The 16477-nt window shown below is 30.9% G+C and overlaps 3 protein-coding genes and 1 non-coding gene across 4 annotated transcripts; all 4 read left to right on the top strand.

The window, feature by feature from the left end:
* The first annotated feature begins 2053 nt into the window (after positions 1-2053).
* Positions 2054-5253, top strand: LOC124933597 (pentatricopeptide repeat-containing protein At5g14770, mitochondrial-like). Its single transcript, XM_047474020.1, has 2 exons — positions 2054-4647; positions 5178-5253. The coding sequence occupies exon 1, from the start codon at positions 2057-2059 to the stop codon at positions 4544-4546; it is 2490 nt and encodes an 829-aa protein (XP_047329976.1). The 5' UTR covers positions 2054-2056; the 3' UTR covers positions 4547-4647; positions 5178-5253.
* On the top strand, positions 5032-7832 carry LOC124935391 (heavy metal-associated isoprenylated plant protein 36-like). The gene is made up of 5 exons (XM_047475826.1): positions 5032-5088; positions 5230-5293; positions 6495-6547; positions 6626-6701; positions 6782-7832. Exons 1-5 carry the CDS (start codon positions 5032-5034, stop codon positions 7543-7545), a joined length of 1014 nt encoding a protein of 337 aa, XP_047331782.1. The 3' UTR covers positions 7546-7832.
* A 4544-nt stretch (positions 7833-12376) lies between these two features.
* Positions 12377-15465, top strand: LOC124935817 (sm-like protein LSM4). The gene is made up of 8 exons (XM_047476245.1): positions 12377-12563; positions 12601-12670; positions 12783-12824; positions 12904-13002; positions 13078-13155; positions 14515-14554; positions 14950-15138; positions 15241-15465. Exons 2-8 carry the CDS (start codon positions 12668-12670, stop codon positions 15261-15263), a joined length of 474 nt encoding a protein of 157 aa, XP_047332201.1. The 5' UTR covers positions 12377-12563; positions 12601-12667; the 3' UTR covers positions 15264-15465.
* Positions 13508-13553, top strand: LOC124937186. Its single transcript, XR_007099296.1, has one exon. It is a non-coding gene; the product is annotated as a small nucleolar RNA snoR127 (small nucleolar RNA).
* Positions 15466-16477: the final 1012 nt, after the last annotated feature.

The raw sequence follows: 16477 nt of genomic DNA, 5'->3' as shown, positions 1-16477 counted from the left end.
TTATTTTTTATAGCACTTTTTTATCCTTAATATTAATATTAAGCTAATTTTTTATCCTTTCTTATTGTAGCTCATTTATATTACTAACTCTAATTATATTATTTATATTGTAGTCGTCTTTCCATCTTTAATATTTAAAAAAAAAATATATTATAAATCAAACTATAATCTAATTGTAAAAATGATCTTTGAGATTACATTTTAATTCTTTTAAAAAAAAATTATTTATTCTTATTTTTATATTTATCTTTATAATCTCTACTCATTTTAACTTATCTATCATATTTTTTATTATTATAGAAACATCATACAACATATATCACAAACATTATCAAAGGAGACTTCAAAATGACCAAAAACATATCAATACGACCACATAGGGATGGCAATGAAGCAGTTTGGGGCGGGGAATGCAATTACCATCCCCGCCCCGTTTTAATTTCGGGAATTTTTTTAATACCATCCCCGTCCCGTTCGATTTTTTTCAGTTTCGGGGAATCCCGCGGTACACCGTTAATAATTTTTATTTTAAAAAATAAATAAATATTATACAATAAAATTATATAAAACAATTTTTTAATATAATATATATTGTAATATATTAAATTTTTATATTATTATAAAGAAATAATTTTAATACTCTTATAAAATATAGTAAATAAATAAATATATTAGTGATTTAATATATTTAAGTATGTTTATGATATTCGGGGCGGTGTGAAAACGGGGTGAAATCAGGGCGGGGGACACAAATACCATCCCCGCGCCATCCTCGTTCGGTTTCGGGGAAAAACCGTCCCAAACGGGACAATTCAATTCGGTTTTCGCGGGGCTGTTTCAAATTGTCATCCTTACGAGTCATGACCACATGTATTTTTTTCATTTTTGAAATTTAGTTATATATTTAATATGTTATTAATAAAATGTACAACTATTATATTTATTTTAATTTTGGAGCCACAAAATTTAAATTTAACTAGCAAAATTTATGTCACTAATTTAATTACTCAAACAATAGAGGGTTTTAATTACATAAATTCATAACTAATTTAATTATTCTTAATTCGTTAAAATTGAATAATTAAATTAGTGAATTAACCTACCTTCAAAATCATTAAAATAAAATATTATTTTATATAACTTTAACAATAAAGAGTTCTAAATGATAATATTTAAAAAAAAGTCAAACTCTACCTACCAATAAATGCTAATTTGACAATTTAATTATTTTTTTATTAAATATTAAAAACAAATTATCTAAAAATGAGTAAATATTATATATATATATATATATATATATATATATATATATATATATATATATATATATATATAAATAAACTGTTAATATTTTAAGAAAAGAAAAAACATTATATATAAGTGCCGTCGGCGGTCGGTGGGGATTTTGGGAGACTACTGGTATAATTAGCCCTTCTCTACCGTGGAATAAGGCGACCGCCGCCGGCCGCCGGAATCACTCACACAGCCGCCGATGAAGCATTATATAATACGCTCGCGATGGAGCTCCTTGTTCTCCGTTCTCCGTCTCACTCAACGGTCACTGGTTTCACTTCATCCTATCATTCTCCCACCATCCTCGAATATGGGTTTCTCCAATTCTTCTCCAACAAATGACAGGAAGAACTGTAGGTCTCACGCTTTCCTTTTCTCCACTCTCATTCAACTGTTCTTAACCTGCAATAGACTCTCAAGAGCCTGTGAGGCATTCTCTGCAATGAGGTTCATTTTCAACTTCGTTCCGCCTGACTTATACTACTGGAATTGCTTTCTCCGCGATTTCAATTCCGCTGGTTTGGTCTCTCAGGTATGGCTCGTGTATTGCGATATGCTTTCATGTGGGTTTGTGCCAAATGTAGCTACACGCAATATTGTGATTCATTCTTTGTGCAAAGTTGGGAACTTGAACTTGGCACTTGATTTGCTCAGGATAAACACAACCCATTACCCCGAAATTGATACTGTTACTTATAATACAATCATTTGGGGGTTTTGCAGACTGGGATTCGTCCATCAGAGTCTTGGATTGGTTTCGGATATGGTCAAGAAAGGTGTTCCTGTTGATTCTTACACTTGCAACATTTTGATTAAAGGTTTTTGCGACATCGGGCAGTTAGAATATGCCCACTTGTTTATGATTAGTATTGTAGATTTAGCAGAGCCTTATCCTGATACAGTGACATTGAATACATTGATTGATGGGTACTGCAAAACTGGTGAGGTTAATACTGCTGAAGACTTGATAGAGAGTATGCCAAAAGAGGGGCTGTTACCTGACATTGTCACTTACAATACTATAATCGATAGGTTATGCAAAACAGGAGATTTTAACCGTGCCAGTTACTTCATAAATGAATCAGTGGATGTAAAAGGATCAAATTCAACCCAGAATTTGTTCATGTATACATCGCTTATTAATGGGTACTGCAAGTGGACGGGGCTTGAGCAAGCGCTGTCTATCTATGAGGAAATATTGGAGGGTGGTCTTGTACCTGATGTTGTAACTTATAGCTCAATGATAAATGCTTTCTGCAAGAACAGGAGGTTAGAGGAAGCCAAACGGCTTTTAGATGAGATGAGGAAAATGGGCGTGGATCCTAATCATGTTTCCTTCTCTACACTCATTGATTCCTCCTTCAAAAAAAGGGATCTAATGAGTGCTTTTTCACTTCAAGCACAAATGGTAGTTCGAGGATATGCATTTGATGCTGTCATTTGCACCATTTTGATGGATGGGTTGTTTAAGGCAGGAAAACCTGCAGAAGCTGAGGAAATGTACAAGACTCTTTGGAAATTCAGTTTGATTCCAGATTGTATTACTTATTCTGTTATGATTGATGGTTTCAGTAAATTAGGAGAAATGAAACGTGTAGACAGCTTACTGAACGAAATGGAGGCAAATAATGTTTATCCAGATGTTATTACATATTCCTCTGTGATAAATGGTCATATCAAGAAAGGAATGCTCGATTCTGCAGTTAATATCCTTACGAAGATGACATCATCCCTAAATATCCTCCCAAATACTTACACTTATGCTTCGTTGATTGACGGCTGTTTCAAGTTGGGAAAACGTGATGTTGCCTTTAGCTTATACGAAGAGATGAAGTCAAAAGGGGTAGATGAGAATCATTTTGTTCTCGATTCTTTTATCAATTGTTTAAAACGAGAAGGGAAGTTTGAACAGGCTGAGGAATTGTTCAGGGATTTAGTATCAAAAGGATTAACACCCGATTGTGCTAACTACACTTCGATGATGGATGTATTCTTCAAAGCAGGAAATGAGTCAGCTGCACTTAGTATGGCTCAAGAAATGTCTACGAGAAATATAGGACTCGACACTATTGCATACAATGTCCTTATAAACGGTTTATCAAAGCTGGGAAACTATAGAACCGAGACTCTTTACGATGGAATTAAACAGTCTGGTTTGGTTCCTGATTTGGCTACTTACAACACTTTGATCGGGGCTTATTGTAGAGAAGGGAATCTGCAAGATGCTATCAATCTTTGGGATGGAATGAAGAATGACGGGCTAATTCCTAATTCGATTACTTGTAACTCTATGATCGGCGGGCTCTGTGTAGGAGGTAATGTCAAAAAAGCAATGGATTTGTTGAGTGAAATGTCAAAAATGGGCTTTCAACCAACTCCAACCACTCATAGGCTTGTCCTTAATGCAGTCTCTGTAGAACAGAGGGTAAGGGCGGACACAATTGTGTCGATTCACGAGCAGCTTGTGGGTATGGGACTTAAACAGAGTCAGATGACTTACAATAATCTAATGTCAATCTTATGTAAACTAGGAATGACAAGAAAGGCCACTTTAATGTTAGATAAGATGATAAGAGAAGGTATGGAGGTTGATACCAATACCTACAATGCCCTTATACGTGGATATTGTAAAAGCGCTCATATAAAGAGGGCTTTCGCAACTTATTCTCATATGTTAGTTAAAGGAATTTCTCCTAATATTACTACCTATAACTCTCTTCTTGGTGCCCTACTGAATTCTGGTATGGAGGATGAGGTTTTGAAACTGATTGATGAAATGAAAGGAAAAGGGTTTCTGCCTACTGCTAACACGTATGATATTTTGATTTCTGGACATGCAAAACTAGGAAACAAGAAGGAATCTATTAAGTACTACTGTGAAATGATAAGCAATGGCTTTCTTCCCAGGACTAGCACTTATAATGCTTTAATCAATGATTTTGCTTCGGATGGAAAAATGAAACAAGCTAGAGAGCTTATGAATGAGATGAAATCTAGAGGAGTGTTGATTAGTTCTTCGACTTATGACATATTGATTAGCGGTTGGTGCAGGCTATCGAAACACGTGGAGCTAGAGAAGAAATTGAGAAAAATGTATAGAGTTGAGGCAAAAAACTTAATCAAGGAGATGCATGAGAAAGGCTTTGTCCCTTGTGAAACTACACTTGATTGTATTAGTTCTGCACTTGCTAAACCTGGAAAAAAAGTTGATGTTAGGAGGTTATTGGATAAGCTATACAAAGGGAAAGAATAGTTAAAGGAATTTTTCTACTGTTTAGGGAAACAATCTCGGTTATTGGGTGTTCAATTATATTACCACCCTTCTTTACCTTTGGGTATTGGATGAGATTAGAGGTAAACATTTATCACTTCCATATATCTTTTGTAATTTATACCCTGGTTAAAATTTTGACTGAGTGACAGTATCTATGCTTAAGAAACTCTCTTCTGGTTTGATTTTTCTCTCCTTAATTAGTGCTTTTTCATCACCTCTGTTTGTTGAAAATACAAAATGTTCTTAGAAAACTCAACGTGTTGCTATTTTAAAATCCTTCTCTTTAGGTTGTGGGGGTCGTGTTAGCTTCCCAAGGGAATAAACCCCGGTCAAAAAAAGTTTTCCTCTTTTTGGGTTTTCAGATGGTGGTGTTACATTATTGTACTTTTTGAATATGTCTGACTAAGTTTAGTTTCCAAACGTTTTTTAATCCAGACCTAGATACAAAAAAAAAGTGTTTTCAAATGGGGCCGGCCAATACATTGGAAGCAGAACTAAAGAATTGGCCTCTCTTTTTCTGTGTTTTTTTTATCTTAATCTAATATAGAGTTTCATGCTTACTATAGTAGATTTGTTCATTCACACCTAAGGCAATCATGTTTTCTTTCAGCTAAAGATCATCCACCTTTGTCGGTTTTATATGGTAGTAGGCAATCTTCTAGATTTGTAATTTCCATACACAAAGGGACAAATTATACGGGTCAACAGATAAAGTTGCATCCCAAGGTACTTCTTCCCCTTTATCTCTTCTTCTGGATTTTTTTTGAGAAAATCTCCTTCTGGATTTGTTTGAGCATGAAGACATCAATGCAAAATGGGGCTGTGACATTATTTTGTTTAATTTGTATTAGCTTGTTTGAAAGCGGAATAATAAGCATGCATCAAACTCCAACTTCTGTAACAAAAACAGCTTGTGAAACTTTTTCCGAAATCAGAACAGGCTAATTTTGAGCTTGAGCATTTTTTTTTTTGGGGGGAGGGGGGGGGAAATAAAGACTGTAAATCCTTCTAACTAGTGAAATCAGAATCTGAACATGTGATAAAACTTAATAGTATTGAATATTTTGTATTTTGAGATGTTAGTGTTACTCTTCAGTGCAGGACTTGCTCAAAGGTCTAAGCACTGAATATCAAGTAAATTTATGCTTAAATTTCCAGCACTATGTGTTTATTTAGTTTTGTTTTCAAACTAATGTAAACAAAAAAAATGACTAAATCTACTTGGATTATTCACTGAGTTGATTATATTTCCAAAATCGATAGCCAGATTGTACATTTCCCCCATTTTTTTTCCTTTATCATTCCATTTGAAATTTTATTAGAAAAATATTTCAGATTATTTTTACATACCAGCCTAGAGATCTAGGATTTATAGAAGAATTGTAGATGTGACTAGTGTGGACTAAGCCTTTAGAGGAGACAATCCAGTTTCATACTATGCCATTCATTCCTCCAAATAATACCTAATCTTAAAATTTATAAGTTAACAACCACTAACTTACTTTACTAATTACTATATTACCCCCTATACTACTAATTACCATACTACCCCTATACTACATCTAATTAAATTTACAAATGAAGTCATATTATACCTCCTCCGTCTCGAACAAAACGAGATAAACAACCATTTGGCTATGCATTAAATTTAGGTTGTGTCCAATAAGTCATGAATCTGGTATTTTGGGCCTTTATCTTGAGAAATAAAATCCTGAAAGTAACCCAACCCTTTTACTAGAGAATCTCAATGATATTGGTAGGCCATCATCTTCCAATAGAAAGATTTCTTTTCCCAGTTTTGCAACTTTAAAAGAGCTCCCTCACATCATCCTTTCTTAAAGATGCTCCTTTGAGCCTCTTCTTACGTCTTTTCTTCTCTCTTGATTGTTGCCGTTAACTCTAAGAAATTTTCATATGGCAATAACAGCACCAGGTCCAGAAGAAGTAGTAGAAGCAATCGGGGAGCCCCTCCAATACAAGGTGACTAAACTTCTAAACTTTGCATTTCTTTATTTTTCTCAGTGATATTTTTAACCTCTCTATCTATCTCTCACCTAGACATGGTTCTTGAAAGTCTCCATCCACTGTGAAGGCTGCAAAAGGAAGGTCAAGAGAATACTCAACAGCATTGAAGGTACAAACAGAGGAAAAAAATATTTATACTTAAAACATCTCCATTTCTGCTATTATCAATTGAACTTCTTTTTTGTAAAGGTGTCTATAAGGTTGATGTAGACACCAAGCAGCAAAAAGTAGTGGTAACAGGCAACATAGATGCAGACACTTTGATCAAGAAGTTAGTGAAAGCAGGCAAACACGCTGAATTATGGCCGATAAAAGGGAAGAAACCCCCGAAAGAAAAGAACCCAGATAAACAAAGTGAAACAGAAAGCAGTGACGAAGAACCCGATCGAGACGAAAAGCCCCCGGTTCTAGAATCTGCTAATAATAATATTCTCGAAGTTAAAGATCCAAGTTTTGAAGCCAAGAAGCCCCCAGAGAATGGATCAACCCAACCGCCACCACAAGGCACTGGAGCTAAAAAAAAGAAAAAGAAAAAACGCAAGAGTCACAAGGTCGGAGGACAAGGAGAATTATTAGGTGCGCCCCCACCCGGTTCAATGGGCCCACCTCCTTCGAACCCGGGGCCACCGCCATTGAACCTAGGCCCACCTCAGATGAATCAGATCCCTCCACATTTTCAAGGGCATCAATTCCTACCGCCTATGAATTATTTTGATGCACAACCACAAGTGTATGTTGCTAGTAGCACAGCCCATCCCACTATCACAATGATGACGTCACATTATGCCTCTCAACCGTCGCAATCTTACATGTATATGCATCAGGGTTTCATGTACGAAAATTCAGGGGCAGAAGAGTCATTGGCATCCGACCTAGAGACGCCCTCGAAATCATCATTGTATTCATTTGAGTTATTAAGCGATGAAGATCCCAATGGGTGCACAATTATGTAATTGGGCATTCCACATTTAACAAGTTTCTAGTAAGGTTGATTTGCAAATGATTATGCATCATCACTTCCCTTTTTTTCCTTATTTATGATCAGGATGTTCGAGTTTCATTGTGGTTCACCAATGTAGCTTTTCTACAATCAATCCAAATGAAAATTTGATTAGATAGGTTTTGGATTGATGTCTGAATTCATTGGGTTATGCCAATTTGACTTTCATTGGATGTTATTGGAAAAACACTAGAAAAGATAAGAAGCATATAATATATACTTTTTCCCCTTGAGAATCAATCTTATATCTAGAAAGCTCCTTCTTTATGATTATGGGTTTCTATTCCTTAGGCCCTCATGAAATTCTTGTCACTTTATATAATGTATATATATTCTTGTTCTTATTCCATTTTTTTGTTTTAATACATTGTTCATTTCTTTCTCATGTTTCCTTATCTTTTATAAAAGAGGAGATAAGATGAACCACTTGGTATTGAATAGATTAATTGCTATCTTTTTGTTGGCCAGTATGAAAAAGGAGTAACAAGGTCTTCTCATTTTATTCCAAGTTTTTCTTTTTTAAATTTGTATGATAATATATAACAATTTCCAATCACTTGAATGAATGACGAGACAATGTAAAAATGTGCCTTAGATAAGATAGGCGTAGATTGATACTTTCAATTTCACATCCAAGTTCAAGCTTGACAGTAAATTTCAACCTAAAAAGAATAATTATTGAATAAATAGTCGATTTTGTAGTTTGATGTCATGGTATGTCTATAGAGCGACAATTGTTGGATTGAAATTGTAAACTTTTGGATGTTCGATAATATAGTTATATCGAAAATGCACCCACAAATTTAGTGTGGGCTAATTTGATCTACTAGACCTTCAAAAATGAGATGGCCCATATCATATGGGCCAAAATGTTATTTACTAGATTGTTTTATTCTCGACATCATCTAATATCAATTATGTACCCATTTCTTAATAAAGAAATAAACGAAACCCTAAAATAAATGGCCTATAAATACTGAGACGCCGCATCCAACAACTTTGTAAATATGAGAAGTTGTGATTTCGAGATAGGCGCAATGGAGCAGAAGACGCCGCCGTGATCTTTTGTCACTTAAGTAAGATTATGTGTTATTTCCCATGATTTGTCACGTTAAGTTTACATTCGAACTATTAATCTTGATTCTAGTTTATGAGGATATTTATTATTTCTCTATGGTGTATCCTCAATTGTTTCCATTCATATGATTTGTTCATTGTAGATTGCTTCGACTTATCAAAAGTGGAACAATCGCTACCTATATCAATTTTAAAGGCCGTTACTACATCAATGGAGGCATTGAGTAAAGAAGATCTAAATCATTCAGACAAGAATTTTCTGCTTTAGTAATAATCCGAATTATATCAAAATTTCATTTAGTGATGAAAAGACAAATGTACATATATAAACTTGTATGAAAGTTACTCCATTTATATCATTCTAAATGATATAAATGGAGTAACTTTCACACATGTTTATATATACATGTACTTTATCTTTTCATCATTAAATAATAATTATGGTGTAATTTGGATTATCTTAGTGCAAAATGAACCATTGATATGTTTTCAGGTTATCTTACATTTGGTTATATTATGTGATTTGCTGATTGTTGAATTCTTTTAAAATTTTCTCAGATCCATAAGGTTAGTTAAAGTATTGGACCTTGCTTTTATTTTATTCTTTGGACTTTGTAAGATAATAATTATTGATAATTCTGGTTTTTCTGGTTTTTTTGTTTTTGTTTTATTCATAGGAACTATCATCTAAATGACATCTTCCATTACATTGTGGAAGTTATGACTCTTCAAGTTGATGAGATGAACATCCTTCAACTGCACAAGAAGTTTGTAAATGTTAATTTTATAATTCACTTGTAAAACATCTTAGATATATGAAAGGTAAAGTGAATGTAAACTTTATTAATTATCAATTAATATAAATATGATGTAATTCAAGATTGATTTTTAAAATAATAAAGTTCACATTGCATTTATAACAATTTAAGTTGAATGATTAAAAATAACAAAATTTATAGAGTTTTGATGCTATATTTTAGTAATAAAATAAGAGCTGTGATAGGGTGAACGAATTTGAAAACGAAAGCAATGTTAACGTGGGTATGTCACTTTTGCAGGAGAGATAAATAAAAATAAAAAATATTTCTCCTGCACATGGCAGCCATATTTAGAACAAAATTCTCCCGAACATTTAACAAAAATCTCTCGAACATTGTTCATTTTCTCAAAAAGATATTAAAATTTTTCTCTCTCCCATGTTCAGGACAAAGGACTCCCAAATTTGACCATATTCGCAACAAAAAAAAGAACTCTCCAACATGACAATTTTTCCATAGACAAATAAAAAAATACTTTCTCCTCCTGAATATTGGCCATTTTTTAGAAAAAAAAAATATAATAGTCTGGCAGACCACGTCAGATTCGTGATATTCGTTATTGTACAAAAACATTTCTCTAAAAGTAATATTAATTTTTACATAACCCTCAATATTTATGCAATTTAATTTTAATGTTTTTAGGATTAATGTTCTTAGTAATATATTGTTATTGCTTTCCATTATGCACATTTCAAATACATAAAGCATCTGTTACTTAAAAAATTAAGATATTTGATTGCAACATGAAAGAAGATACAATTAAAATATTTTGATTATAACTAATAAATTTGTTTAGAATTTAAAATATTGAATATTATTTTTTTTACTTGTTTTAAGTTATAACATTACAATTTATACTATGTTTCTTGACGAACATATATATATATATATATATTAATAATGTTACTTAATTTTTGTTAGCTTATAGCATTTTTGTTCTTTATCAGCCAACTATGTAAGCTATGTGTTTTATAAAAATATTATAGTAAAAGATTTTTAGTAAATATTAATAGTATTTATTATCAATATTTTCTAACTAAAATGCATTAGATTTTTTAGGATATTTAATTATTCATGTTGGTGAAATATAGGGAAAATAATTTTAGAAAATGGGATATTAGCTTCCAATTCCAATAAGTAGATTATGCATACAATTGTTAGCTAGATACTTTTAAATAATATATATTTTACTTGTTTTTTCGATTTTGTTTTATTTTAATTTAAAAAGTTAACACAATTTTAAATAAATGTCAAAATCGATTGAACCACCGAAAGTTATCAATTCATTTAATCTCAAAATCTAGAAAATGTGATATCAGCCTCCAATAACATTAGGCATACCCAATTTTTTATAATACATCAAAACCAAAGGAAATCACTGACAGGAAAGACCCAAAATTTCGAATTAGGGTGAGTTTCAAAAAAATTTAGAGTATGCTTAAAATAATAACGTAAATTTTTTCAAGAAATTAAGGATAATTTTATATTTTTATCGTAAAAAAATAATAATAATAATTTTTTTTTCTTTTTCGGGGTGGACTTCAATTCACCCGAGCCCTTACATAGATTCGTCCCTGTCCACTGATCCAATTTCTAACTATTTCTTCGCATAAATTTCTTTCTATAATTTTAAATTTACACTCACTAAAACATTTAATAATTTCTTTTCATTTTTCTATTATTCAATAAATTTTTTTCTTTAATTTCTTTTATAAAATTATTCATTTAAGATAAATAATTATTAAAAAGATTCAACTCAAACTATAAACAACTAATATTCAAAATAAATAGAATTCATAAAAGAAAACAATTATAAAAGAGAAATTATAATATTATGTGTTAATTAAAATTGAATTTTTAATACATTTTATAAAAAAAACATATGAGATTTTTTTACGAAAAATAAGATTGTTTAAAAAAAAAGAGAAATAACATTTTAATAATAAATATATATATAATTTATAATATATATATATATATATATTTATAATTTAATATATATGTTTTACAAATATACATTTATATATTTTATTAATTTAATTTATTAATTCTTCTTATTATTACTAATTTTAAAAACACATAATAAATTAATTAACTATTAACTGTAAAAGGTTAATAATATGAAAATAATAATTAATTAAATTAAAAAATAATTAATAATTTTGATATTTAACTTCTTATTTTCTCTTATATATATATTTTTTTATTAAATGTAATTTATATATTTATCGATTTATTAATTCCCATTATTACTGTTAAAAACATAAAAATTAATTAATTAATTCAAATATATAATTACAAAATCTTAATGTAAAAAATAGATAATATATATATTCATATAATTGTCTAATTAATATTTCAATTTGGGTATATTCTATATTCTGAAACTCAAACTTTAACATTTTTTTAATAATTAAAAATTTTCCCACTTGTCCTAGAATTTAGGGTTTTTCAGATTCAAAATTTTCAAATAAATTGACCTATTTAATAAATAATAATCATCATAATTTTGAGGATTTTATTTTATATTTTATTTTATTTAAGTAAAATATTTAAAAATTATTAATATATAATAATAATAAAATAAAAATTATATTAATATTTTAATTAATAAATTAAACTAATAAAAGTGATAGATAAAAAAGTGAATTAAATAATATTTAATTAACTTAAATTATTTAAATAACACGAAAAATCCTTAATCATACTATTATTTTTTTTAATAAAAAATATTTTTAATATTCAATATTTTAAAACATTTAAAAGATAAAATGTTAAGTAATAATTTTAATAAAAAAAAAGAGTGATTAAAAATTTAAAATACAATAATAAAATATTAAGATCTCTATTTAACCCCCAAAAAAGTGTTTTGAAGTTGCATCTGGTTATTATACACCATCTCCTCTTCCTATAATAACCTGAAAACCAAGGGTTTTACCTTCTTCGATCGAGCCAAGCGGAGCGCCGCATTCTCCTGCAAAAGCTCGCTTCTTTTCTGCGCAAAACCATTCTTCATCGCGCTCACGGTTGATCGCGATCCTTCGCGTTGACGGTTTGTACTCCGCGTTTTTTTAGGGTTTCACTAGGTCAAAAGAAAAACTAATAGAGATCCTGTTTACACATCCAGTAGATCGGTCATATACTTGATTCTTGCTATTCTACTAGTTGGGTATTTACAAGATGGTGAGTTACAGATTACATTAAAGCTTGTGTTTAGGGTTATATGGTCTTTATTCTTTTGTTATGTGAAAACCCATTTGATATCTTATACTTATTCTGTTATTTCTTCTTTCAGCTTCCTCTTTCTCTACTAAAGACTGCTCAGGGGCATCCTATGGTGAGAGTTAGTTTGTCTTGTTTATGTTTCTGAATGGGGTTTAGGGTTTCTGATGGTTTAGATTTTGTTTTGATTATAGTTGGTTGAGCTGAAGAATGGGGAAACTTACAATGGGCATTTGGTGAACTGTGATACTTGGATGAATATTCATCTTCGTGAAGTTATTTGTACATCTAAGGTATTGATTGATTCATTCCATCATTTTTGTTTAATGGATGTGATTTAGTGAAACTAAAAATGTTGATTTTCTTAGGATGGAGATAAGTTTTGGAGAATGCCTGAATGCTATATTCGAGGGAATACAATAAAATATCTTCGAGTTCCAGATGAGGTACTTGGTTATGTTTATCTCTTTTTCTGATTTGTTGCTGTTTTTCATTGGTTGCAAGTTTTTAACCAATTCATGCTGGTATTATGTTTTACATTGAAGGGGCTAGTTTTTATATTACTATTTTGTTGCTGGTTTTATCCTCAACTGATCAACTAACTTGTTAAGCTATAATGGCTGAGTTTCAACATGCTTACTTTACTCTTTTTTTTTTCTTTTTCTTTCTGAATTGATCTGTTGCTTTAAACCGAGTTAACCCACCAGAGTAGAGGGGGTCTTGCTATCCACTCCCGGGAATAAACCCGGGTCACAAAAAAAACTATTAGTTATTTTAACTCTAGATTTCTTGTTCTCCCTGGAATGATGTAATTTAGCCAAATCAGACATGATGTGCTCCCAGAAGTATCCTGTTTAATGTATTGCTACATTTGGAGGCATAATCTGATTGCTTCTATGTTGCTAATCAAACTTTAAAGGGATATTCTTTTTGGTGAAGCGCATTGCATTGATGAATCAAATCGAGAGGGTTTCTTGCTGACCAGGCTCAAATATGTGAAACAATAATTCATCTTAGTATATATATGATCTGTTAGAAGACACTTACCTTTCAAAACCTATTAAGATTATTATTGTTTTTTTAAATGTTGAAGTTTGTATAAATAAAGGTGTGATGAAGACCCTCATTTTAATTTTCGATTTACTCAGCACAATTAGTTTTTATTTATCAATTTAACATGGTTTTTATTTATAATAATATATCAAGATTCCTGTATTGCATTACAAACGTTCATCATGTAAGCCTCTCTATCATCTCCCTGGAATGATGTAATTTAGCCAAATCAGACATGATATGCTCGCAAAATGAAGCACCCTGTTTAAGTTATTGCTACATTTGGAGGCATGATCTGATTGCTTCTATGTAGCTAGTCAAACTTTGAATGGATAATTTATTTTGGAGAAGCGCATTGCACTGATGAATCAAACGAGAGGGTTTTTGCTGACCAGGCTGTTGGCTTCTTTATTTTATTCTCAACATGATTTGATAACTTGTTCAAATATGTGAGATATCCATTCATCTGAGATTTATCACAAAATTTCATGTGATCCGAATTTACAAGTGAAATATGTCTCTTACCCCTCCTATTTTTCTAACACATCTATTCAATTGCTTCTATGTTTGCTGGCACATATTTGGATATTGTTTTTGTGTTTCTTTTGGGAAGTAGACTGAAATTTTCTCAGTTGCTTTGGTTTATATATTAGAAGACCTATATGTCTTTTGGTGTCAAAACTTATTGTATTTCCTACTTTATGTGCTTGCTTCTGAAAGTAATCTATGCATCTCTTTATTTGTTTTTTCAGGTGATTGACAAAGTTCAAGAAGAAACTAAAAGTCGATCAGGTATAATATGCCATCAAATTCTATTATTGACTTCTATGGTTCTTTTGTCCAAATGACTGAAATATAATTCTATATACTGATACAATAACTCTGAAAGATACACACATTCCTGTTAAAATCCATTTTACTGGAAAGTGTCCAATTAAAAATGGGGTTTTGATCTGGCTAATGTGTATCAAGTGGAAATCTCAATCTATACACATTTGTACCTTTTTTACTATTTATAACTGTTGTGATTAAAGAGAATTGCTCCATTTTTGCCAAAATTGAAAACAAATGAATGGCCATGCTATTATTGATCCTATTTTGTAATGGTTAATATAATAAAGTATAATTTGGCTAGATACAATTATATATGAGTACTACTATAATTGTGTGAACTTTTTTGATTTCAGATAGAAAACCACCTGGTGTTGGACGTGGAAGGGGAAGAGGTAGGGAGGATAGTGTTGTTGGTGGTGGTGGTAGGGGAGGACCTGGCGGCAGAGGTGGTGGTCGTGGCATGGATGATGGTGGCCGAGGTGGTGGCCGTGGCAGGGGAGGTCCTGGCGGCAGCAAGCCTGGTGGTGGTGTTGGTGGCAGAGGTATTTTAGTAAAATCCTTTTTTTTATAGAATCCATTTAGCAGCTATAAAATGGGTTTCTTGTGCAATATAGAAATTTGATTCGAGATGGATTTGTTGGTAGGTGGTGGACGTGGGCGCGGTTAATGAAGACGAGAGGATTGAACAACAGATTTGCCGGTTTTAAGAGGCATTTTGGTTCTATTCTTGATTTAACTCTATCAAGACTGGGTGGATGTGTTCTCTTTAGACAAACTACTTTTGAACAAAGTGTTGATGTTCATTTCATTTCTCATGTTTCATGGATTTCTTTTGATTTATATATATGTATATGCTGTGATTTTTTTACTATCCTCTGATTTTTCCCTGTCATTGAGAAAATCATTAATTATTTGTGGTTCAAATTCATCCCACACCAATACAAGGTTTAGGCATATTACCATAAATTCCATCTTTTCATTCAATCTATAAAAAATCAACAAATTAGTAGTCAACAAGATTGGTGTAAACATTTTAGATGGTGATGTTTTTTCTTACATAAAGCAAGCTATCATCGGGAGAGTTTTACTTTAAAATCATTATTTTGTAACTTGTTTTACTTTAAAATCATTATTTTGTAACTTATAAATTTGAGAGTTTATTTAAAATTGTAAAATTTTATTTAGAAAAATGTTATTATTTATATATGAGAAATGATTAGGTGAGGAAATAACTGGCATAATCTTTATTCGCTGAAAAAATCAATTAATTCGGTGAAAGTGATGTCAAGTCATTCCCTCTCACTATCACTCCTCTTTATAATATATATAATTAAGTATTTTATACATTAATCAAATATTATATTATATATTTTAATTATAAAATTAATTAAAAATAATAATAAATCAATAACATTATAAAAAATTATATTTATAAAATTATATTTATTTATTTGATTAAATAATAATGTTTTTTAATTTATAAATATAAATTTATTTTGTCAATGTAAAATAGTAAATTATAATCGAAAGAGAGAATTTAGGAGAGAGAATGAAAAAATGAATAATATGTCACTAGTAAAAAAAAATAAGTAGAGAAAGAAGATAAAGAAAAATTTTGTTATTTTTACGACCAATCAGATTGCGCCACATTATACCCTTTAAAATTCGCTCTTCAACTATTTCTCGTTTTTTAAATCATTGATAATAAAACTTATGTCTAATGACCAAAATGGTAATTAAGCAAAACCTGACATTCTTTATAATCTATATCATGAACAAAATTGAAGTTATTGAAACACATCCTCTATGTATGAAGAAACAAAAAATTCATTATAAACCCATTTTAATGCAGCAGGCAAAGCTTAAAAAAATTATCCTACA

The sequence above is a fragment of the Impatiens glandulifera genome, chromosome 4 (assembly GCF_907164915.1).
Source record: "Impatiens glandulifera chromosome 4, dImpGla2.1, whole genome shotgun sequence".
In the NCBI taxonomy this organism is placed as follows: Eukaryota; Viridiplantae; Streptophyta; class Magnoliopsida; order Ericales; family Balsaminaceae; genus Impatiens; species Impatiens glandulifera.
Note: the sequence above shows the minus strand (reverse complement) of the source record. Positions and strands in the feature narration are given on the sequence as shown.